Source organism: Glycine soja, chromosome 5 (genome assembly GCF_004193775.1).
Source record: "Glycine soja cultivar W05 chromosome 5, ASM419377v2, whole genome shotgun sequence".
NCBI lineage: Eukaryota > Viridiplantae > Streptophyta > Magnoliopsida > Fabales > Fabaceae > Glycine > Glycine soja.
This window is the reverse complement of record NC_041006.1, coordinates 37,229,990-37,254,786: the sequence shown is the minus strand read 5'-3', so window position 1 is coordinate 37,254,786 and position 24,797 is coordinate 37,229,990. Positions and strand designations below refer to the sequence as shown.

At 33.9% G+C, this 24,797-nt stretch overlaps 5 protein-coding genes across 5 annotated transcripts; all 5 read right to left on the bottom strand.

Moving 5' to 3' along the window:
* Nucleotides 1–1,055: 1,055 nt before the first annotated feature.
* LOC114412966 (transcription repressor OFP5-like) lies at nt 1,056–2,557 on the bottom strand. Its single transcript, XM_028377089.1, has one exon. It carries the CDS (start codon nt 2,373–2,375, stop codon nt 1,146–1,148), a length of 1,230 nt encoding a protein of 409 aa, XP_028232890.1. The 5' UTR covers nt 2,376–2,557; the 3' UTR covers nt 1,056–1,145.
* A 7,505-nt stretch (nt 2,558–10,062) lies between these two features.
* On the bottom strand, nt 10,063–12,800 carry LOC114412965 (U-box domain-containing protein 17-like). The gene has a single exon (XM_028377088.1). It carries the CDS (start codon nt 12,510–12,512, stop codon nt 10,365–10,367), a length of 2,148 nt encoding a protein of 715 aa, XP_028232889.1. The 5' UTR covers nt 12,513–12,800; the 3' UTR covers nt 10,063–10,364.
* Nucleotides 12,801–17,234: 4,434 nt separating this feature from the next.
* Nucleotides 17,235–18,592, bottom strand: LOC114412964 (fasciclin-like arabinogalactan protein 11). The gene has a single exon (XM_028377087.1). It carries the CDS (start codon nt 18,473–18,475, stop codon nt 17,519–17,521), a length of 957 nt encoding a protein of 318 aa, XP_028232888.1. The 5' UTR covers nt 18,476–18,592; the 3' UTR covers nt 17,235–17,518.
* A 1,557-nt stretch (nt 18,593–20,149) lies between these two features.
* Nucleotides 20,150–21,522, bottom strand: LOC114412963 (fasciclin-like arabinogalactan protein 12). Its single transcript, XM_028377086.1, has one exon. It carries the CDS (start codon nt 21,218–21,220, stop codon nt 20,375–20,377), a length of 846 nt encoding a protein of 281 aa, XP_028232887.1. The 5' UTR covers nt 21,221–21,522; the 3' UTR covers nt 20,150–20,374.
* Nucleotides 21,523–22,137: 615 nt separating this feature from the next.
* On the bottom strand, nt 22,138–22,467 carry LOC114411361. The gene has a single exon (XM_028375064.1). It carries the CDS (start codon nt 22,465–22,467, stop codon nt 22,138–22,140), a length of 330 nt encoding a protein of 109 aa, XP_028230865.1.
* Nucleotides 22,468–24,797: the final 2,330 nt, after the last annotated feature.

The following is a 24,797-nucleotide window of genomic DNA, read 5'->3' as shown; positions in this document are numbered from 1 at the left end:
CTTTATTAGTAAAACTAACATTTCTCTTAGATGACATTTTCATCAATGCTACAAGAGATGATCAACTTTATGAAGAATGAGTCAGTCACTAAGATATGTTGTTTGAAATGTCATAGAGGCTTCAGTGAAGTGTGTCGGGTGTCTTCAAAGGGAGGCATGCTAATTTATTTAAGTAGGCAGTTTTGGACTACATATCACAATGAAAGATTGTGTAGGCCTTACAATGAGTGAAACCTGCTCATCAAACTTGTTTAGTTTATAAATAAATAAATAAAAACTATATGAATCAAAAGTTCAAGTTCATTTGTTAAAGAACCCCGGATTTACCTTTTAACATATTCAACTCATTAACTAAAAAGCACAACATTTTTAATCTATTACCATATCAGAATTTAATTTTTAAGTTATAAATTTAAGCCTAACTAATCTTAAAGCCATATATTGTTAAGGATGCAGACAAATCACTGAGCATAACAGAATATTAGTATTTGTCGCATTCTTAGGGTATTTTATTTGTATTGCCAGAATAAGATGCATGCTAAAGGTATCTGATGGTGTCAAATACTGATCACAAGGATTGAAGAATAGTTTCCTTTCCTTTTCATTCATTTAACCACAGTTCTTCCACCGGCATGGGCAATGTCTTATGGGTATTATACTGATGTGAATGTCTAGGACCATGCTGATGTGCAAAGCAGCAATGCCTTATGTGTATTATAAGTTCATTCTCTATTTTTGGAAATTTTTACCATTTGGAATTTTAGATTCCTTATTTCCTCAACAAGTTTCACCTCTCATCAGTGCTTCAGACTTCTTTCCCAAGAGCCTATATTAAAAATATTGCTAAAGAATGAACATGATGCTACAAGCTTACAAGAATCCTAACTCCAACAAGATAATCATGTTTTGAGTGTAAACTACTTAGTATTATATAGGTATACATGCAGAAAGAACTCTTACTAGTAGTTAAAATTATTATAAAGTATTAAGTTTGTTGGGATCTTGATGCAACTTCTCTTGAATTTTATACAACAGATGTGAAGAGAATAAAGAAATTCAAGCAAAGCTAATAAAGCACAACTAAAACAAGATTAACTATTTACAATTTCTGCCAATGTTTTCCTACAAGCTAAACATTTATGTTGTTAATCACAACGGCAACATTGCTTGTCTGATTGAATATCCGAACTGGCTTGGCTCATACACAACCATACTTGCTTGAACACTTGGATGATGAGATCATGGTACTCATTAGAATTCAAAGTCAGATAGCACGCTAACAGATCTTCCATTTCTTCTGGCTCGCTGATCTGTTTCTCTGTGATCATCTCAATCATTGAATCTCTGAAATCTTTCCGTGGATCCAAAGAACATTTCACCACAGCAAAGCTATCTAACCCTTCTTCTGTTTCCTCCACAATTTCCTCTTCTTTCTTCATCTTCAGTTTTGCTTTCTTCTTCTCTTCCATGGCCTTTATTTTGCGGACTTCGACCTTGGAACCCATCCTTGGAGAATATACTCTAACCTTGGAGTTCTGCTTTGGTTTCCTCTTCTGATTTTCTCTGCTCACATGAAGAGATTGCCTTTGTTGGTTACCCTTTGGTTTCAATTTCAACCCCCCAGTTTGATTCAAACTATGCCACTCAGAACCCAATTGAGGACCACACACACAAGATTCTCTGAGAATTCCAAGGCCGGAACTCTTTGAATCTACAAAAAAATGCTTTCTTGGTGTGCGAATTGTTCTTGGTGACTCAAATTGCAGCACATCATTTCCTAAGAATGGACTTGATGCAAACTCAGCTTCCTCTTCTGCCTTCTCCAATTTCAAGAGCTGCTCTTGCAAAACTCTTTGTGCTTTCCTCTCATATCTCCTCCTTAAGGATTCAAGTTCCTTTACACTCTTTGATGCTTCATTCAGCAATTTTGTTTCTTCTCTCAGTCCAGTAGTGTCCTTCTGCTTCATCTTCTGAGTGCCTTCTTTTCTACTACCTTGCCTTTTAGCATTATTCAATCCAGTGGGGAAACTTGAGGATGGAATGGCATGTTCAGCATCCAAATTGTACTTTACTGGTTTCAGAATATCTTCACTTTTCCTATGCTCGTTACCACTCTCTTCACCAAATGAGAGTCTCCAGAAAGCCTCATCATCATCCCCTCCATAAAACCTGCCTCTATTTATATTAGCATAATGGGGTGAAGTATAATCAGATGGAGTTGAATTCCGCTTCAGTGTGCCAGGTTTTGGCTCTGAGTTGATTCTCATCTGCTTGAACTTGGAAAGCCATGAAAAAGGAGATACATGAGATATGAAAGAAGAAGGCCTAGAAGAAGAAGAAGAAGAAGGAGAAGGCTTTTTTCCACCCCACTTCATAATCTGCTCTTGTTGTTTTGGTGTTTGGAACTCTCTTGATTTGGTGGTGAAGGGTTTATTAGTCTTCAGAGAAGATAAAGAGCAGAAGTGAAGTGCATAGTGAGAGTTGAGAGTTCTAGCAGTTAGTGGGACGGTTAGGCTGTTAAATAGGAACGTGGGTTTCTTACTGGTTTTTTTTCTGCTATGTTTTCAAAAGAGATACCCGCCCCAATTCCTGTGACCACTTTTGCCACTTTTCATGCTTTTTGGTTTGTACACAAAAAAAGATTTGTGCCATGGGGTGGACCACTTTGTTAGGCCCACACATACTCGGTAATAGAAGCAGTTAACCAGAAATTAGGTTGCTTATAGGTTATTATGAACCGGGTACATTGTCATTGTATGAGCTTTTATTTTTAGGACACTTAACATTATACAAGAGGTTGTCTGTAACTTTATTGTAACAATAAGAACTAGAATTATAGACCAGTAAATGTCATTTTGTACAGCAGTTACTTCCTACTTAGCTGAATGTAAATGTTGCAGTTCATTTGAATATTAACTTTGTTTTTCACAGTTAGTAAAAGGTGGAAGACTAAAGAATAAAACAGTTTCTTTTTGGATTGTGATGGACTGGGAGTGTTTCCTCTTATGATTCTGGCTAGCAAAATCCTTGTCTCATCTTTTTCTTTCCTGGCTTTATTTATTTGCAGATTTCTCAACTTTTTCTTCTCGGTCAAAGACTCATTGGACAGTACTATTGCGACACACTGGCACACATGTTAGGAGCATACACTACTACTGCTACGATTAAGCAGAATGTTTGGCGGTTGGGGTGCTCCAAATTTAGTCCTGTCTGTCTAGGCGTGTAAAATGATCCTTTCATAGGCGACCAAAATGTGATATTTTTGTCAAATTTTGCACCCTAGTCAATCATTAATATTGTGTTTGGATACTTGTTCCTCAATCACCTCCTTCATATCACTTGTTCCTCTTATGTTATAATTCTGTGATTTTGATTCCCTAAATTGTAATGGTGCAAATTAGATCTTCCAACTACTACAATGATATTTTGGCTTCCTTGTTAATTTATGGTTAAATATTTAATAAATTTTTCTGGCATGGCTTTAGATAATAATGTATTGGTGATGTATTACTTAACACATGGTACAAGTTAATTACACTTTTAACCTCTTTGGTATCACACTCATGATGCATAAATCAAAAGTGCTATTAAATCATGTCAACAAACCTATCATGCTTATGTAAAATTCCTTGTTATCATACAATGTCATGAAAATACAATCTATTTAACCAAAGACTGACCTATAGAGAAACAAGTTGCACAACTACAATATCTATAGGAGGGTGGACAAATGCACCCTCTCATTTTGATAAAGTCATATATATATATATATATATATATATATATATATATATATATATATATATATATATATATATATATATATATATATATATATATATTGCACCCCTAATTTTATATATTTGCACTTCCTTACCTATTTTCATATGAAGAAAAATAAATACTCTTTTATTTTAATATTTCTACCTCTTATTTTTATGTTTTGAACCCATTATTTTTTTTCTCACTTTTCTTATATACTACCTCTTCCATTTCTATTTATAATTACATTATAATTTCTTTCTTATAAATAGAAAAGTAGTGTTTATTTTTGTGTTTTTTGTTGTTTATCTTATACTTTTTATTCTATTGTTTCAGCTCTCAATTTCCTCTATTTTCTTCTCGCACGTTTCTTTCCTATGTGACTCTCGTTCTCTTTTATCTTATTTTACATTGTGCAACTAAACAACTTGATTCAGGATTAACAATTGCAATTCACTTTCTTTTCACATAGACACATCTTGATTAAGCTGTGATAACTCTCTCTCTCAGTGCTCTTTGTTAGTTACATAGCTTTTATTTATCTTTATCTTCATATCTATATATATGGTAATTTTTATTAGATTTGTTTTCTAAATAAATTGTGTTGATTGGCCCCGGATCCTAGATCCGTCATTGGATATCTAAGGATCAAAAGTGTAATTAAATGTTCTTTTTTTTTTTTTACATTAAATGCTAAAAAAATTATTTGGATAAAAGATATTAGAAAACTGGTTTTGAGATACGATAACCAAAATTAATTGTGTGTAATTAGTAATTACCAAAATGACTTAACTCTAACTAAGAGATTGCATGAAACAAATAACATTACGTACGGAAATTTTTCTCACAAAAATTGATGAATCTAAAAATTTGCCAATCATTTGAATGCGTTAACCATACATGAGAGGGAAAATAAAAGGCAATTTGCAGACTCTGCAGTACTTTATAAATTCATCCGTGAGCATTCTTATGAAAATTCCGTACTAAAAAGCAATTTTCATTTTAACTTTTAGTTTGATTTATATAACGTTGATCATAAACATTGGGTAAGACTTCTTGCTATTTATCTTTCTGCAATAATATTTTGAGTGAACTTCTGCTAGTAATTGAGTGTCTTCGTATTTTATCACTCTTTGTATTAAAAAAAGAAGTCATAATGTAACTAAGTGTTATTGATTGAGTTGCACAAAAATATGCCTTGTAGCGACATTTTTTTTTTACTTATATTTAAATTTACAGTTTTTATCTTTATATACTTCTAATTTTTTAATAAAAAATAGAGTGTTGATCATATTGTTCTACTCAGAACACGCATATCAAAAGTAAATAAACAGTGACAATTCAAAGGGCGTGGGCTCCCTCTTCAACAATTATGAAGGATAATATTGATGCTCTGTGAGCTTCTGTGCCAACATTACATATGAAGTATTTTAGAAGAAAAATTGATGTGATTATGCAAAAGAAACTTGACACAATATCTACCATTTTAGTAAATGGTCCCTTGTCATAGCAGTTATTATATCATGAGATTCTGATTGTCTCCTCCAAATTATGATGTATGAGCTATTAAGGTCCAACACAAGAAATAAGGTTCTTAGGGTCAACAGGGGAACCTTCATTTCCAAGCAAGGTATAAGACCAAAAAAGCCATAGGGTAGATAAATATTCGGTTTAGTTATGAAATTCTAAATTGGTTGTGTTGTATTTTGTCAACAAAAGAGGTCATCAAATTGATTCTTCGGTTGCCGATTTTGATAGATGGCCCAAACCACGAACTACGTACATAAAAGAATTTTGGACACAATCTTTTTTCAAGTTATTTCGTTTTCACGCTAACACAATAAATCCTTCAACTCGACAATAAATTCCATTCTTCTTTTTCATTCTGACGTGATCTAGGCATTTTTTTATTAACTTGAATTGAAAAAGAATCTTTTCATCATTTCCATATTATTGCATGAAATGCCATGTATGCATTTGATACTGCAAGAGAAAAAGGGGTATTATTACAATATTATAAAAGAAGAAAATTGCAACTCTTTTTTCCTTGTTTAACTGAATTTCTCAATAATTATGTTTCAACTAAATCATTTGAATAGGAAGACTTACAATAAGTCCAATTCCCTCTACCGGTTTTGTTGCTTAAGAAGGGAAGCCTCTCTTTGCACCCCTTCCCAACTATATGATTAAACATAGCAAAGGGTCTATTTTTTTATAGGTAAATATTAATTATCAATTATTAATTTTTTATTAGTAAAAGAGATTGAATCTATACTTTTTTTTCTTTTTTAACTATCCAATCCATATTATATCTTCTAGCAAACGAGTATATTTATTGTCACTTCCCTCTGAATATATTCCTCTTAATTTAGTAATAATTTTTTTAAACCATTGCTATTTTAAGCTATGTCTTTGCTCGTCAAGTCAACTTAAGGGGTGTTTGATTTGAGAGGGTTTATTTTCTATTTTTATTTTTCATCTTTATTTTCAAATTTTCAAGATTTAGAAAACATGTGTAGAAAAAAAAAATTCTAAGGTGCCACTGCATTTTAATTTCTTCATAAAAGACTAAAAATATTGATTTTTTGTTTCATTTTTTAGTTTGTTTTTGAAAATATTTTCATATTTTCTAAATTTTAAACAAATATATTTTCACTCTTATTTTCCATTTTCTTTAAGAATAAAAACAAAAAACACTCAAGTGTCAGCTTAATTTCACATGCGTAGTTGTGATATTAGACATTGTAGTTCGAATTGCCGAAACCCAATCAATATGCATATAGGGGTCATATAACAGTTATGCTTGCATTTGAAATTTTTATTTTCTCGAGCATCTAACTAATTGAAAACAAGATCATTAGTAATTGGACACCAATCTATGCTCAGGTTTTGTTTTGGCTGCTTCCTATACCTCCGATGTTTCTTCCTGCACCTATTTTAAGATTTTGGAACACCTAATCTCGATTGTAAAATTACATTCGAGAAAGATCTTTTTGGAGTGTAAAAATTGCATTCCAGAGTAGGTGCAGGAAGCAAATGGGAGGTGTGGAAAATAATTTCCGTTGTGTTTTCCTAATGGGCTGACTTATCATGTTGGCCCATGGGTCAGATGTTATTTTTCTTTAGTTTTCCTAGGTTCGGGCTGGACACCCAATGGCCCAACTTGAGTTAGGTGGAATCACCGAAGCTTCTTGAGGTTGAGGGAGGGGATCGTTGAATCTTCTCTACTTAGGCATTGAGATTCGTCCTTGTTGTTCACTCAAAGTATTTTTTTTTTCTTCTCTCAACCTTGTTAACTTGTTCAATTGATTGTTTGAAATTGTTGATTGGCTGGGAATTTTATTTCTCTCTTGTTTTTTGAATTGAACCGGACTGTTAGTGTATGTAAATTAATTATATTGTCGAAATTTCAAGGGCCGATAAATTATTATTATTTTAAAAAATGCAAAAGGGTTTAATGAATAGGAAAATTGAAAAATTAAAGATACAAAGGGATTAGTATAATTTAGCCATCAAATTAAGCATAAAGGCTCAATTTTTTACTCATAAAATTAGTTTATGAAAATAGGAGTTACAATAAAATAACACGACATTTTTATCATTATTACATGAGGGAAAAAAAACCGTTTTAATGACCTGACAAATCTTTTATTAAGCCTTGTCCTATGTTCCTCTAGTTGTGGTGCGTTTTTCAATGAATAAATAAAACCGTAACTTATATATACAGGCACCTAGTTCTAAGTCTTAACAAACTCTCTTGTCACGGTCTATTAACTAGAAACCTAACGACACAATACTCAGTCCATTAAGTCTAAGTCTTAATACGTCAAGTCAATAAGGGGCAATATCAGTGACAATTCACTGTAAAAATAAAAAATCTTACACAACAACCAAATGGAGAAAACAATGAGGACTCAAGACACTAACTTGTGCTACTTCTTGGGCTGAAAATATATGGTGGATGGATTGAGAATCATATAGTGTTATTGTCATCGTTAGCAATTCAATCGCATCATATCAAACAAGATAAGCTCGAGTACCACCATGTCTCAAAACAAAAGTGTCTCACAAAACCTCCAATTAATTATTTTTTAAAATGTGTGCACTCTGTGTGCCTCCACTATGAAGAATATTCATGTAATGGAATTGCCCCAAGCAACGAAGCATGAACTTGCGTGTAGTACTTGCAATTTTCCTTTCTCAAGAGAGGTTGATGAAAACAGCTTGGAATACTGCGGTCAAGAGTGGCTTTGATCATTGCATTAACAATGATAGAAACAACTTATCATAACAACCATTATTTTTTGTGCTTTTTGGACCACTTTGAAACATAATTCGAGGATTGGATCCCTTCAACTGAAGAAAGAAACGTATAATTATCAAAAATCACAAAATTGTTTTTTCTTCTTCTTTTGTTGTCAAAATTAAATGTACTTAGAAGGAATTCGAAGGTGTGGGAATAGAAAGTAAAACTAAAAGAAACCAAATATTGTTAGGTCTAACCTTTTTAGAGCTTAAAACTTATTTTAAATTTAAATTAAAGATAAAAATTATAATTATTTAATTACTCCATAATTTCTTAAACTCAAAGGTTACTTTTAACATAAAGTTTCTTTAGCATATTATATTATCATTAAATCTTGAAACTTGAATAGAAGTAAAAACTCATAAAGCTATTTTCTAGAAAAGCTTTTTTTTTGTTTAACTCAATTTCTTTTTTTTTTAAGAAAAGCCTAAAATAAATCGGACTAAATATTAAATACTACACATGATGAATAATGATGTAACGGGTGAAATTTACGTGTGCAAAAAAGTGTACAAATAGGCATGTTCCGTTGATATTAGAATTTTTTTTTCAATTATTCCCTCCAATGGTGAGACTATCCCCTGGCATTATATTTTGATTCCGTGAATTTCATGTTTCTCTATTCCGTACTAAATAACATCTTGTTACTCAATTTATCTTTTAGGAGTTTAACGTTATAAATTATTATTTAAATTATTTTAAAAATTAATAAATTTATCTTACATAATAAATTTAAGAGTTTAACGTAACGTTAATATATTATCAGTGTAAAATTATATCATATCATTATTTAATCACAAATCATCGTTTGAATTATTTTATGATAATTATTTTAAAGAACAATAAATTTATCATGGATTATTATTGAATTGATATTTTAATCCCTTGTAAAACTTTAAACCTCCAACTATTTTCTTTTTACAATGGAAGATTCAATATTTCAATTTATCTTCATATTCTTTTTACTGTCATTTATATAATAAAGAAACATTAGCATGCTATTATTGTGCTGCTATCGACCAATGACAGTAATCTAATAATCAAATCGAAACAAATCAAATTGCGTCTCCTTTGGCGACCCCTCATGTCAGTTCATACGTGCCACTATGCCAAAGAAGAATATGTTTGGCCCATCATCCTCCACCGCTCAATGGAAGCAAGCAATTACTTTAATCTCCAAAAATAGCACTCATCTTTGAATTGCCTTAGCTTTTTTCTCACTATCTTCATACGATATGCTAAAGAATATTTTAAGATACTTACCCATTATGACGACACATATTGATAGCTGTTTTTTTTTCCTAGCACATAGGAATGGAACAAAGAAAGGAAGAGTCAAGATGAAAGAGCATCTCTTGTGTGATCCACATTCGTTCTAACACGTTAGGCAGAAAAGTTAGTGATATCATAGCGTCCCAATAATAGAATAGAACATTCAGATACTTCACGGGACAGGATTAATTAGCGGACAATGTTAACAAGGAATAATCGTGCATGCAACACGCTTGAGGCTAACTCACATTGAAATCTTAGACACAACAAACGGTATCTGAAGTGAAAACTACAAATTTGATGACTGAAAACATGATAACAAAGAGAATTTATTCTACCCTGCTTTATGCAAAGATTACACCTGACAACTAGATAAATAAAGTTATAACAAACTAAACTATCTTAACATTTAAACACTTTCCCGCGGTGTAAATCAGTTTAAATTTTATTACACCTTTTCCAGGCTCAAATAAAAAACTTTATCAACAAGAAAGTTGACATATCAATGACCTACCAATAAAAAAAACTCACCAGTAACCCTCATTGGAAAAATGCAAGTTTTTATATCCTAAATGTATAGTTACTCTAATAAAATAGAAAGAACAAAAAAATGCTGTTTACTCAAGGAACAAATCGTGCACAATAGCACACATTTTAACTCCATGTAAATTTAACAAAACAAGTTTAAATTGTATAAATTAAACATAAATGGAGCATGAATATACATATAAAAGAAGTAGCATTACTCTTAAAAATCCAATAAATTGCCAACGGGAGGAGTAAAGCACAGAAAAAATAGAACGCCTGAAATGGTCTAATAATTCCACTTTAGAACACTTTATATTCTCTGGCAATAACTCATTACAAATGGGTTGAAGCTAACTGCTCAACAACGCATCATTCTCTAAGTCTTAGAATACATATCTGGTATTCCTATACTTGATGACTTTAAATTTCAATGAAAGAATCAATAGAGTTACAACAAAAATCGGGAACACAACAAACATGAGAATGAGTATTACCACTATAAAACAGGAACAGAAATGGACATTGGAAGTGAAACGTCACTCACAAAGGTTGTAGTATTTCTGGTTGAAGCTGAATCGCTAGCAAATGAATAACCTACACCTAATCCACCATAATGGAGAGATGCATTTTCACATCTCTGAAACACTCTAGCTAGTGAAGCTGCCTTTCTTCTTGCCCTCTTTGTACCTGTAAAGAGCAAGGTTTGAAGCAATCCAACCAAAGCCGGCGCCCTAACCACTCTTTCAGTTGCAGCTGCACCTCCACTCCTGCACAGCTCCAACAATGCTGCAACTGCATTCTCTTTACCTCTCGGCGTTCCACAACGCATCATTCCTATCAATCCGGCTACTGCTGCTTCCTCCCTCACCACCGCCATGGCGCCAACAGGCTGCCGAACAATCAAGGCCAAGGCACCAGCTGCTTCCTCAGCAACTCCTTCATTCCCCAAAGCCACAACCATAGCTTTCACCGCCCCTGCCTCTATCATTCTCAAACAATTCTCAGTGTGAGTGGAGAGATTAAACAATGCTGTGACAGCATCCTTCTTTCCTCTTTGAGTCCCCTCTTGCAACAACCAAGCCAGTGCTTCAACAGCCCCCACATTATCCGCAATTCTTTTCTTATAATCATGGACAGCAGAGAGGCTGAACAATGTTGCAGCAGCATTCTCCCTTGCCTCAGTTGTATGCCCGAATCGCAACACCTCAACTATTGACCCCAAACACCCTTCCTCCTCCATGATCATGCTTTTATTTCTTTCAAAAATGGATAGGTTGAGCAGTGCTGTCACAGAATTCTCCTGTGCAACAGCATTAGGTGAGGAAAGCAAGTTCCTAAGATGAGGAATTGCCCCGGCCTGCGCGATGAAGGCACGGTTTTCCTTTCCAGTTTTGGCCAACAATCTTATCTCCCTAGCAGCCACAGTCTGTGCAGCTTGTGACCCATCCGCAAGCTGCTGAATGAGAAGCATGGTCGCCCCTCGGTTAGCTTCGAGGGAAGCTTTGGAGGGACAAGCTGATACAAACATCTCAACAGATGCATCAACCCCCTCAGGTGGATCATAGGGTACTCCATGTGCACTGCACCACTGCATAATCATATTCCTAAGAGCACGATTAGGAACAAGCCTATTATGAGAAAGCAATTGCCCCGTTTTTGGACAAGTACAATGCCCTTCCTCCATCCACCTCCATATAGACCTCCTATCATAAGTTTGACCCGTGGAAATTATCACAGGATCACACATCAAATCCAATGATATCGGACAACAAAAGTCCTTAGGAACAGTCAAAAACGTTTCAGCAATTTCCTGAGCAATCAACCTCTTCCTCCCCTTCTTTTGAATCTCAATTTCCAACTCTTCCTCAAACCCAAACAACAAAAACCTGCAATACCTTGTGATAGCCACCATCCCATTAAGCACAGGAACCGTTGGCTCAACATCACCCTCGTGGTTCACAATCTGCTCCTCCAAGGCTTCAATCTCCACCCTACAACTCTTAGCATCAAGAATCCTCAGTTTATCCACAAAGAAACACCTCAAGTCCTTAGAATCAGGAACCCTCCCACTCTCAAACTCTTCGAGAAACCAAAAGAACCTTGTCCTAAGAACATCATCTTTCTTATCTATGAACAACTTAGCCCTTTTGGATTGTCTCTGCAACAACTCAATCTGTTCCCTAACATCATCACTGAGGCCAACTTCCCCAACGGGAAAAACATCCAAAAGGGTCGAAAATTCTTGGCTCAGATCATGGAAGTGACCAGAAACACAATGGTTCTGAAGCAGCAGCCACAACTTGCTCGATTGGGCACAGTAATCAAGAAGAATCTTTGAGCGATATAGAAGCAGGTAGAACTCCTTTAAGCACAGCACCGCCGTCGGAGTAAGAGCTCCGGCGGCAGCGGAGTCTCTCAGACACTCCAACATTGACCGGAAAATCTCAACTTTTCCGATGAGGGCACGCGAGTTCCGGCGCTGGAAGGGGAACCGGTGGCCGGAGAAGCAGGACGCGACGTCGCTGGCGACGGAGATAAGAGTCTCCAGCAGCGCCACGTCGGAGAGGTCGACCGGCACCAGAAACGCCTCCAGCGACGGAGACCGGCGCCGCCGTAGCGACGAGAATATGGCCGCCGAAGCCATCGGAGATTATTCTTTTTTAAAAAAAAAAATTGTGCGACCCAGATGATGGTTTCAGGAACGGAGCAGTTCCCCGAAGGAAAGGATAGAAATTTCGAAGGCTGAGAGATATGGGTGTGGAAACGGTGGTGGCATGGTATGAAACAGTTTGGCTGTGGAGAATTTGAAGGGTTTTAAATTAGCAAGTGAAGAAAACAAGAAGAGATGAAGTTAGGATTGGATTAAATTATGCTAATAATTTCGGCCGAATCCGCGTACGAATGAGAAAAGGTGGGAACAGAGGGACTGAATTTCCAAAGACTTTTTTGTTTTCGGGTAATAAATAATTAAATTTTTTTTCCATCATTTTCTCTCTCTAGGAAATTCAATTTAATGCAACCGTCCAGAAAATGACCTTCCTTATTAGTTTGACAGATGATTATGGAGTATATTTGTATTCAGATTATTATGGCCCATTTAGTTATTTGTTTTTTTAATTGTTTAACTTTGCTGTAACTGTAAGAGGAAGGAAGTTGATGATCATAGGAACACGAGGATGAAGCCTGAAGAGTTCGATTTTTTTTATTTTTTATTTTTGGTCTGAAAAATAAGCAGGGTTTGGTTGGAAATTGAAAATTAGATTCTGCAGTGAAGTGTTCTTGATAAGACCCCTGAGCTGTGGTCAGAGTTTGTGAAATGGGGCGTGGGTATAATATGAAAGAAAAATATTTGTTTAACACCCCCATGATATACATGAGAAAAGAGAACAAAATGAGAAAAATATAAGTTTCATTAGAATTACGATATAATAGAAATATAAAAGAATATTTATATACTATTATTATAATGTGAATTGGGTATCTACCAAGGGGTTAGGTTTAATGCAAGTTGTTTGGGTTTTGACTTTCATTTGCAAAGTAAAGGAGGGTGTGATTCCTTTTTCAAAAAACAATTAATAATAAAGATTTGGTAAAAAAAGAATAATTTTGATTAAGCTAATTATTTTAAGGATAAAAAATATTTTTAGTGCATGTGTCACGTTTCTTTAAAGAAATATTTACTTTTTTTATAAATAAAAAATCATGTTACAAACTGATTTTTTTATAAAAAAAATAATAAAAGCACACACTCAAATCATTATTTAAAATTATAAGAAAACATATTTCTCTTAAAAATTAGATTAAATGTGCATTAAGTCACTATTAAAAGGAAACTTTTAACGTATCCAGTTCTAAAGAACAAAACATTGTTAAATTTATTTTTATTTTTAATACTATATTAAAGAAAATGAATTTAATAAAAGATAAATTCATTAATTTCAATAACTATTAGTAACTTTAAAAAATTATGAATATATCAGAGTAATCTCTCTAACATGAACAGAAAAATAATGCCAAGAAAAATAAAAACCTTAATGGAGGAAAAGAGGTATTTAACTATTAATACACCTCCCTTGATTTTATTGTTCTTTAAAAATAGATACATCTATGTCCTACGGCAAATGACATGGATCTATCATCATCTATTGATATTGTTTAAATGGTAAAAATCTTTTACAATATTAAATTCATGTTGTCATTTCGTGTATGTTTGGTATCGTGTCTAAAACGCACATATGAAATTAAGATGCAAGGCAGAATCAAACACCCACTTCAACTTTGGTTTTGCATTTTTATCATAATTTCTTAGAACCGTAACCATACATGATTATATGAACATACACTAGATGGGCAAATTATGCGTGATTTACGTTACATTTTTTAACAAAGAACAAAGGCTAGATGTAATTAATAAAAAGGCTAGATATTTAAAGACATTATTTATATTAAAAAATTGACCGTTTCTTCTTTTATTTAAAAAGAAGAAGAAAATAGAGCATCACACTTATAAAAATATGGAGATACATGAAATAAAAAGGGATAAAAAGTACATGCATGTGAAATGTGCATTTCTAATATTAGTGGGAAATGCTGGAAGATATCTTAGACTTTTCCTCTGCTTAATTTCTTACGTAGTAATTAATTAAGTACGGCCAGTCAACAATATAATATTTGTTGCTCCTCAGAATGAATTGATGAAGAGCCACATAAAGTAACCCTTTCAAATACGCACCAATGGCGAAGGCACCTAAATTTTCAAATGGGTTTTTAAAACACATTCAAATAATAATCTCTAACCAGTAACCTGTCCTCTGCATTAATGTGTTTCTATTATTGGACCGCTAAGAATTAAGATGGAGGGAGTTGTTTAAAGCTAGATAGCACATGCATTAATTGCCTCTTCCGTGACTGAAAAATGCACATTACTTTTGGACCAAGGCCTTTTCTTCTCTAAACAGAACAGCGGTGTGGCTGAGTTTGAGATTTCAAATGTGTTTTTCATAGATACGTAGATGTAAGAAATTTAAATGTGGCAACTAAAATATCTTTTATATAATAATATCTATATAGCTTGCTGCATGATCTTCTAAAGTACTAGTAATAATATGTAAGTAATAAAGCGACTATAAGTAGTAGAATAGAAATATTTCAGCGAATATAACCTAAAAGATGAATTTATGTAGTACTATTTTTTTAAAAAGTACTCTTTAATTGCTTCCCCCCGACTAAACTACTTACTTCAAATGCTGTTGTAGTTATATTTTTTGATAAATACATATGTATTATAGTCATACTGATATCTATTCATTGAACAACTAATTTTTTAGAATATTACAACTAGTTTTTTAGAATATTTTTGAAATGCATATAAAAAAGACGATAAATAATTATAATTTATAACAATATATAAAGATAACATTAATTTTTATTTTACACATATTTTTAACATATTACGCTTCAATTGTTATGAATACCCTGTGACTACACACTCTACAATTTTAATTTTCTTTTCAAGTAAAATTATGTTATAAATGAAAAATGTAGTTGAAAAGAGATATTTTATTAGAAATAGTTATATTTTTTCAAAGAGATTATTCATCAGCAAAATTACTAAATCATCTATAGTAATGTTATTTATGGTAAGTAAAGAAAAAAAAAACGTACTAGCTAGTAAAGAAGTTGAGGACATGTGTTTTGTGGACAAAATAAAACATAAAATGTACTTGAGCTACCAAACAATAAATTGATCAAGTCAAGATATATTTTGGACTAGCTCATAGGCCGAAAGCCCAAAGCTCATAAAATTAGCTTTTCCGTTTCAAGTTTTTATGGTTATATATATATATATATATATATATATATATATATAGTTTTGATGGTTATATACTGCAATTGTGGAGTTAATTGTGTTTGTACTTTGTACTAGCATGCATATCTATGGTTGGATGATCTGAACTTATGCTGAAACAGTGTTCATTCTTGGGCCGGCTCCCTGTTTAATACAGTTTTGGCTGCTTTCGGGCATTTGTATGCATTCGTGCCTAATCTTGTTTCTGTTCTGTAACATGCATCTTTCAAGTTTCAACCAAAAATAAAAATTAAAAATATCGATTTCCACATAATACAATATTATAGAATTCGTTTTTAATTTTAAATTATTGTAAAACCATGTATGTATATTCAATTTTAGTTTATATAGTTATACATGCATTTCTTTCTTTGTAACGTGTCTTGTGAACCTTGTGAGTTTTTATTATTTTAAAATTGACACTCAATTTTCTGTCATTAACATTAATATAATAAGAAATTTGTAAATGACAACTAAAAACGTATTTATTAATCAAATTAATTATTAAGTTTTTCTTATAAAAATTAAAAAATTCAAAAACTTACTATATATACCATGTATTCTCTATTGATTTTTATTATTATCAATGAAAAAATATTTTTATTATTTATATTATTTTTATTAAATATTTTTTAATTTAAATTTTACACGTTTTTATATATATCCATTAATATTTGTGTATTAGTTTGATATATAAAGTAGGAGTGTTAACTAAAAAATAGAATAATGATGCATGCTTACATTAATTCATGTTTATATATTCTTGTGGTACGGTATACTTTTATGTAAACTATTGATTAACATAAATCATACTAGCTATAACTTTTTCTGGTACGTAAATTATTCTAATGTTTAACTCGCTATGTAAATGTAACTAACAAATGTGAATTTAAGTGATAAGGAATTCAATTTACTTCAAATCTTAAGAATTTCTCCTTATCATATTTTTCTATATTTCTTTAAATAACCTTATCTGTTTCGAATTAGTTAAGATTCAAATTAACCTTCTTTTTTTTGCTTTTTAGATTCATGCATATCATGTTTCTTTGTTATTTCATTCTATTAATTATTATATATATTTTTATATTTCTTTAAATAACCTTATTTGTTTTGAATTAGTTAAGATTCGAATTAACCTTTTTCTAAAAAAGGAAGATGAATAAAAAAAAGAACAAATAATCATTCACTACTCTATGAAATTGTAACTCTTTCATTTCATGCATATCATGTTTCTTTCTTATTTCATTCTATTAATCTCAGAATCAACCTTAGCTAGTGTTAAATAATATGTTACCAATGAGTTAATTATAAACTGCAATGAAATCCAATGTACTTTGTAAATCATTAATCATATCTGTTATATAATTTGTAGAAGTATAAAATTTGTGATCCTCGATCTCCTCTAAAGAAGAAATTCATGCACCATGCATCCCATTAGTTACATCATATCAGACAATCATAACTACGAACATGTCGTTAATTACTCTTCAGCAGCAAATTAATAAACCATCGTCAATTAATTAATACACATTTTGAAAAGCAAAAATATATATACACAGAACCTTTTTCTTTTATAAATCCGGTTACAAAGCCAGAAATCAATTAACACAAATGACCACTTATCAAAACAAAAGAAGAAGAAACATAGTAAAAGAAACCCAGCATGTCATGCATACATTTTCACCCTACCCTTTACCCATAAACCAGAACCTCAATTAAGCACGATGGAATTAATACATATATTACTCGATCACAAAAGCACAACAAAAATTATGGAATCCCTTTATCCATGCACACTCACCTTACATCAAAACACCACCCACCAAACCCACCACTCCTACAACAACAACGTTATTCACCCACTTCATCGTACACCCTGCAGAAACACCCGCCGGCAAGGCCTTCCCGTCGCTGTCATCGTTGCCGTCAACAGTGCCATCGTCCGCCGCCGTGGAATTCCCTTTATCAGCCTTCGGCAAACCCTTTCTCGCCAACGCCGGTGACGGCGCCGGCGCCTTGCTGGGAAGCACTAGGTCAAGAGGGAGAAGCACCTTGTCCACCTGGTATATGGCCAACTTGTTGTCGGAGTAAACGGTGCCGGTGACGGAGGCGTTGACGGCGCCGGTGGCCATGCTGACCTGGCTGCCGCCGTAAGTGGTGACGTTAAGTTGCAGCCTCTGAGGGTCATCACCGGCCTGCGTCTGAACCGGGTTCGTGAGGGTATCAAAGTTTGAGATGGAAATGACGGAAGAGAGAGTGTGGAACTGTAAGAGCTCCACCTTCTGTCTATCAGTGAGGGAGTTGAGGAACCCTGCTTTGAGTTTGGAGAAGGCACTGTCTTCGGGTGCAAATAGGGTTAACCCTCCTGAGCTTGAAGTTACGAGCTGTGAGTTGAGTTGGTTTATGAGTTGTGTGGTTTTGAGAAGGCGAGTGAGGACTGAGAACCTTTTGGCTTTTCTTAGGATTTGGACTATGTCAATGGTGGGGCCCTTAGGGATGATGGTGGTGGGTGTGGGGGCCCCACTTGGGGTTACTGGGACAAGAGGGACAGTGTTGAACCCCGGCGCCGGCGCGGTTGCCGGCGGGGAGTGGAGTGCCGGAGACGGCGGGGAGGGTTGGGATAGTGGTGGTGATGGGAGTGATGGTGATGTTGTGGGGGGTTGAATTGGTGAGAGTTGGCCTGAAGTGGTGTAGCATAGTGCTAGTAGTAGAATTGTGGTGGGAATAATGAAAGATTGAGATTCTTGCATGATCCTCATTTCTAGGGTTTTGGCTAGGGTGAATGATAGTGTGTGGGATGTTTTTTTTTAGACTACTATACTGCTTATTTTGGAGTGCTGGGGTGTGAGAGAAGTGGGAGAAGGAGTTACCTTTTATATATTTTGGAGGGTGGAAGGGAATTGAATGATGATATCAATGATTGGAAGGAGCAATGGTTTAGTTGGAAAGATATACCTAGTTGTAAAGAACAAATCTCCTTTGCTTGTCACGGAAAGGTGGTGCATCATATATAGTGTGATATATAAGTGGTGAGGGAGGGGATATTTTTGAACCCAAGGTATGTTAAAGTGTATATGCAAGGGAACTATTAATTTTGCTTTCACATCATTGTTGTAATCAGTTGGATGCACGAGATAAAATATAGGTGGAAAGGGGACGATGAATCTGTATATTGGTTTAGAAGTTCCATCAAGTAGCTAGGGGGAACAAAAACCCAATATGGTAGCAATCTTAAGTGGCGTTGTCTGAGAGAGATTTAGGTAAGGATGGAGGGCCTAATCATATACCTGAATTCTGTCATACTACCTATATCTCTCCATTTGATTATATCATCCCAAAACATAACATAACAATGGTTAGTTTGTAGAATATATTATTCATAAAACAAATTTTATTAACAATTTCTGAGGATAGTATGTTTATTATCACATATTTTTTAGGTGAAGTTTTTGAGGATGTGTATAACTGTATTTGCACCTTAATCTAAAGACTTATAATGAAGTAAAGTTTTTGATGATGTGTATAACCTGTATAAGTGCACCTTCAATTACTTATAAAGATTATTTTTTTTCCTTAACAATTTTGGGCCTATTCTTCACATATATAACAATGGTGTTTTTAATTGGGAGAAGCAATTTTCCTAAAACTATTTAATTTAATGCTACATTACTTGTATTGATTATTTAACATACATAGTTTTTTTTTTAAAAAAATGCATGTCCAACATTATAGACAATTAAAGCGATTCAGAAAAGTTTAGTTTATTGTCAACTTATTATAAAAAAAAAAGTTTATTGTCAACTTCTGAGCCATCAAGTGAAAAGCCTTAATTTTTTCACATTGAATTGATTGATAAAACATTTTGAAATGTTTGCTAATGGTTTTTCTTTGGTGAGTTATCATGATAATTATTTTAAGTATTAATTTCTTTAAGTTTGCGGTTATACCTTATTTTAGTTTATTTTAAAAAATAATTTTTATTATTGACAAAACATAAATAATCTCATGAACTTTATCTAAATTGTAAATGATAATTTATTAACCACGTTTAAGACTTAGCAAATTTACACATCTAATAATTTTTTTGAGTAAACTATATTTTGCTGTACTAAAAGATGCTAGTCTCGTATTAAAAGTGTGGAATTCTTACAAGTACTTGAACTCTCTCAGACTCTAGCGACTAGTTTTTGTGGCATAATTCTTTGATGGTTCTTATATATCACATTTATTAAACTTATTAAAGACACAAGTTTTTAAAGCTTTTACATTTAGTGTCAACGGATTTTGTCTTGTAAAATGTACTTATACATCTTTATGATTATTATTAGATAGTTATACATATTTCCTAGAGTAAGAATATTGATCTATGCAACTCATAGACGAGGGGGTGGAAGAAGATTCCGAGCGGAGCATATAACTGAACAGCACAAAACTAAGCAAAAGCAAGCAGATATTCCTTTTATCTTTGACAATAAAACAATCACATATTCTTTCGCTTGATGACAAAACAAGAACAGAGCAAAGGTTCACATAACTCACAAACACCACTTTTCCTACTCAATACACAGGTCAAGAAGAAAACAACAAAAACAGAACTCCACAACAGTTGCGTGCTAGTCCTCAAAACATATTAGAAACTTTGGAGAAATGGATGTTCTTCAACTCGACATTGTAGCTGCTGCTGCAAGAAGAGCAACTCCAAAGGACACCAAGGTTGTCCCTTGAGTACTAACCAAACTCATGGCACCAGAACTGTCCTTGGCTGCCTGAGCCTGGTCATCATCTTCTGCTGAAGCGTTCTCCTTATCAGCTTTAGGAGCTTTAGCCACAGCGGGTGCTGGAGCTATAGGCTTAGGCTTAGAGAAGTCCAAAGGAATGAGCACCTTGTCCACATGATATATGGCAAGTGTCTTATCAGTGTACACAATGCCTGTGAGTGTGGTATTCACCACCCCAGTTGAAATGTTTACACTGTTACCATACGCTGTCACGTTTAACTGATACCCTGTGGGGCTGTCACTGGCCAATGTGAGCACAGGGTTGCTCAGAGCATCAAAGTTGGAGCTGGACACATAAACGGGAAGAACATGATACTGAATCAGTGCCTTTTGTTGCCGGTCTCCCAGGGAGTTGAAGTACCCTGCTTTCAGTTCTGAAAATGCTCCATCATCTGGTGCAAGGATGGTTAAGCCTCCGTTTTTCGAGGTCACAAGTTGTGCATTCACTTGGTTGATGATTTGGGTTGTTTTCAGCAACCGGATTAGAGTGTTGAATGACTTGGCCTTCCTTAGGATCTTCACAATGTCTTGGCTTCCAGAAGAATCAACACCTGAAGATGGTGACTGGGGTAATGAAGGGACTAAAGGTTTTGCCGGCGCTGGAGCCGGTGTGGCAGGGGCAGGTTTTGCTGGGGCTTTAGGGGCTGCAGCTGGTGACTGAGCTAAAGTGGTGATTGAGAAAATGGTGGTGAGTAGAAGGAAGGAGAAGAAGAGAGTTTGCTTCATATTCTTGTTGGTAATTGAAGGCTGTAGATTGCTTTGCCGCTAAATTGCAAATGAATTGGAAGTTGCTATTGCAATGAATATTTTGATGTGTGGAAGCTGGAATGGAGGAGGGTGCTTATATAGTCGCCAAGTGAATGGTGATTAGGTACAAAGGTTTAGTTGTAAAATAACATATGGTTGTATTTTGTGGGGATACCATTTCTCCATCTGTTAGGAAGATTAAGGTGGTATATCAATGCAGATAAAGTTGATGGAGAAGTGGATTTGGCTGCTGTATTGTTTGTTCTTTTGCTTGAAATGCAGGGAAAATTGAATGAGAAAAGAGATCTCAATTGGTTGTGCTTGTGCGTGAGCTGATGAAAGATGCACACTAGTGCAGAAAAAGGAAGCGCCCTCTATTATCATTCGGGTAAGCAGATGTGAAATCAAATCAATCACAGTTAAAGCAAGCTGTAGTGACTGTTAAAGCCTTTTTTTTTTTATCATTTGTTTAATTAATCATAAAAAAAGCCAGGTTGGAAAAACTAATAAATGCCTCACTTCTCCCTATCGAATAATTAAACATAACAGAAGTCAATTTATTGTAGCAGTCTGGGAGATAAGCAAACAATATCAAAGCCCGGTTCGTTAATGATAATGTTCTATTATGGTTTATATACTTTCTTCCTTCTTAACAATTCATCAACACAACACTGGTTTCTGAGCTTCAAGTACATATGAAATAAATACAAGGGAAAAAAATATTATTTTGCTTTCAAGTTTCAACTAAATAGAACATGCAAAAAAATCTTCTATTCATAGGGAAAGATCTAGAGATGTTAAAAGAGAGATTGTTTTCTATTTGTTACCTTTGCTTTACTAATTTCTCTTCTTGTGATCTCTATACAAACAAGTTGAGTTATGCTTAGAAGAAAGACTCAAGTGAAATAATTCATTGCAGTGTTCATTTGGTTGAAGAATACCTCTGGACACCCCGAGAACAAAACTATTTTGAAACCCGTATGGTCAATTCCAAATGGGATTCCTACTCTGTCCAAGTCAATTCCAGAAGAAAGATCATCAAGGAAGAAAAGGATCCTCTTCTGTTTCTTTATCCTTTCACACAGAAGTTTAGCTCTTTCAATCACAATCTCCTCACCAAATTTAAATCTAAATTGTTCCCAAGCTAGCACTCCCTGAATCTGCTTCATGTCTGGCTTTTCTGTAACAATTGCCATCACAGTAAGATCAAACAAGTTATCTCTCATTACTCTTGACATTTCCTCAATTCGATTGTTTGTGCACGAAGTGGTTGATCCATGAACCCATGACCCCAACCCATGTTAATGTTTGGATTTGTAAGAGCTTCCATAGTGTCTTCCAGAGCCCAGTTTATCAATCCGGAGACATCATAACAATTGGAAATTATTGCTTGCTTTAGATGTAAGAAACACGCGAGAGGTACAAAACAATCCACATTTTGCTATTGCTGAGTGGTTCCTCTAATTGGGATTCCAAGTTGTGCTTGTCACTGAGAGGATATGTTTGCTTCTTAAAAGTTTTAGTAATTGCAAGAGCAGCCCCCATTGAATAATAATATCTGCTTCCCTGATTTGGTATGCTGTGAAGAACCAACTATCCTAAAAGTTAAGTGGGGGTTATACTGAAACAAATTAAGTTTGGTTTATAGAAGGGCTTGAAGAATTAAACTGAAACCAATAGCAGAAGCTGCAGGCGGAGGGATACATCATTTAACATTTGAGAGAAAAATAATGGTTAATTATTGTCACAAACTTCATGAGCTATGTATGTTACAGCCGCGTAAGAAGACTTGCTAGGAAGTGCCAAATATTAGGTGGCTTCATTGCTTAGGAAGCATGCACTTAAAAAAGAAAAATGTTCGCAAAATAGAATCTTCTGACACACTCTTTCTAATATATGTAAATATAAATTGGAGAGCATATGAAGTGTGTATATGAATGGGTACCGGCCACACTTTCTCCTCTGTGTTCATTCTTGCACGAGGAGGAGGGTCAGAAAGATATTCTCTGATAAATTCCTCTAAACATACATTTTCTTATTAGTTAAAATTTATTAAAAATTAATATAATATAATATAAGATCCATTAACTTTTATAATTTTCAAGAAATTTTAACTGATAAAAGAAATATGTAAAAGAATATGTTACTAACATTTTTTTTTATATTTAACATAATCAAACATTAATTATATCATAATAACACATTGATTTTGTCAATCATACAAAAAAGAATAATTAAAAATGGGAACTATTGAACACCTAATGGAACAACATTATTCTAATTTAACTAATCATTTTAAAATCAAGTCTTACAATTACATTAAATATGGAGAGCTTTACATAATATGGCACTAGAGAGGAACAAATAAAAAAAAAGGCTTAAAACAATAAAACCAATAAACAAAAGAGTGAAGAAGTTGCCAGGAAATGACCCATTGGCTAATTAAACAGCATTGCTAGGAAGTATCCAGATGCCTCAGTTGTTATAACTCGTGAAGCTGTCACTGCCAGGCAAGGATTTAAAATTAATACTAGTTTTACCCTACATTACCTGCATGTAAGCTTCTGCAATTTAATATTCCAGATTTTGAAAACCGAAACCGAAGGGCAAGTTCATTGCTTGGAATATTAGATATTCCCTTTTCATGTTTTAGATGCCTCATGAATGGTGATTAATTTTTACATAACTCTTCTGCTCTTTTTGAACCAAAATTATTGATGTTTTAGTTTTTTTTCCAAAATAATTGATGAGTAAATATCTTCATTAAATATCCCAGAAGTACCAACTCTAGTAGGAAGGACGACTTATTTTTATGCATCTATGTCACAAGTTATTACTCAAAATAAACTCTAGGACAACTAACTCGCCTCGATAACAGCGAGTCACTAGAATGATGCCTAACTCACTCCGCAGTCGAGAAGATGAAATGATTGGAGGTACAGTATCAAATACTACCCTAATGACTTGGTTACAGGGCTTGATTTGATATGACTCATAACTCTGAAATTTAAGTTAATTTTAATTAAAAATAATTATAATTTTTATATTTTATAGTTATTTTTAATAAAATAATGAAAAAATTAATAATTTTTTAGTTTTTTATTAGTAAGAGTTAACAGAAGAATATTTCAAATACTCTAAAGGAAAATTTATGCAAAAATGAAAAAAAACCTTGAATTTTTTTTTAAAAATTAGACAACTTGTGTAGCGCACTATACTGACTTAGCGTGTGCTCACTTAGCGACCAACACATGCTTAGCGAAAGGAGATTCACGAGAAAGTCCAAGGTCACGTTTAGCGCAAATACCGCACTAAGCGCGCGATTAAATCGTTATTCTCGCTAAGTCCAGTAATACATGTTTAGCGTGAAGTCGGCATGAAAAGTAAACTATCTTAGGCCTACAAAAAAGAATAAAAAATAGAAAGGAAAGACATACCTATACAACGACGAGAGACTTGAAACTGAGAGCTCTCTAATAAATAAATCAAAACTCTGTAATGAATAAATCATAAGCCTAATTATCTCAAATAGGAGAAATTTCCCTTTTATATCCAT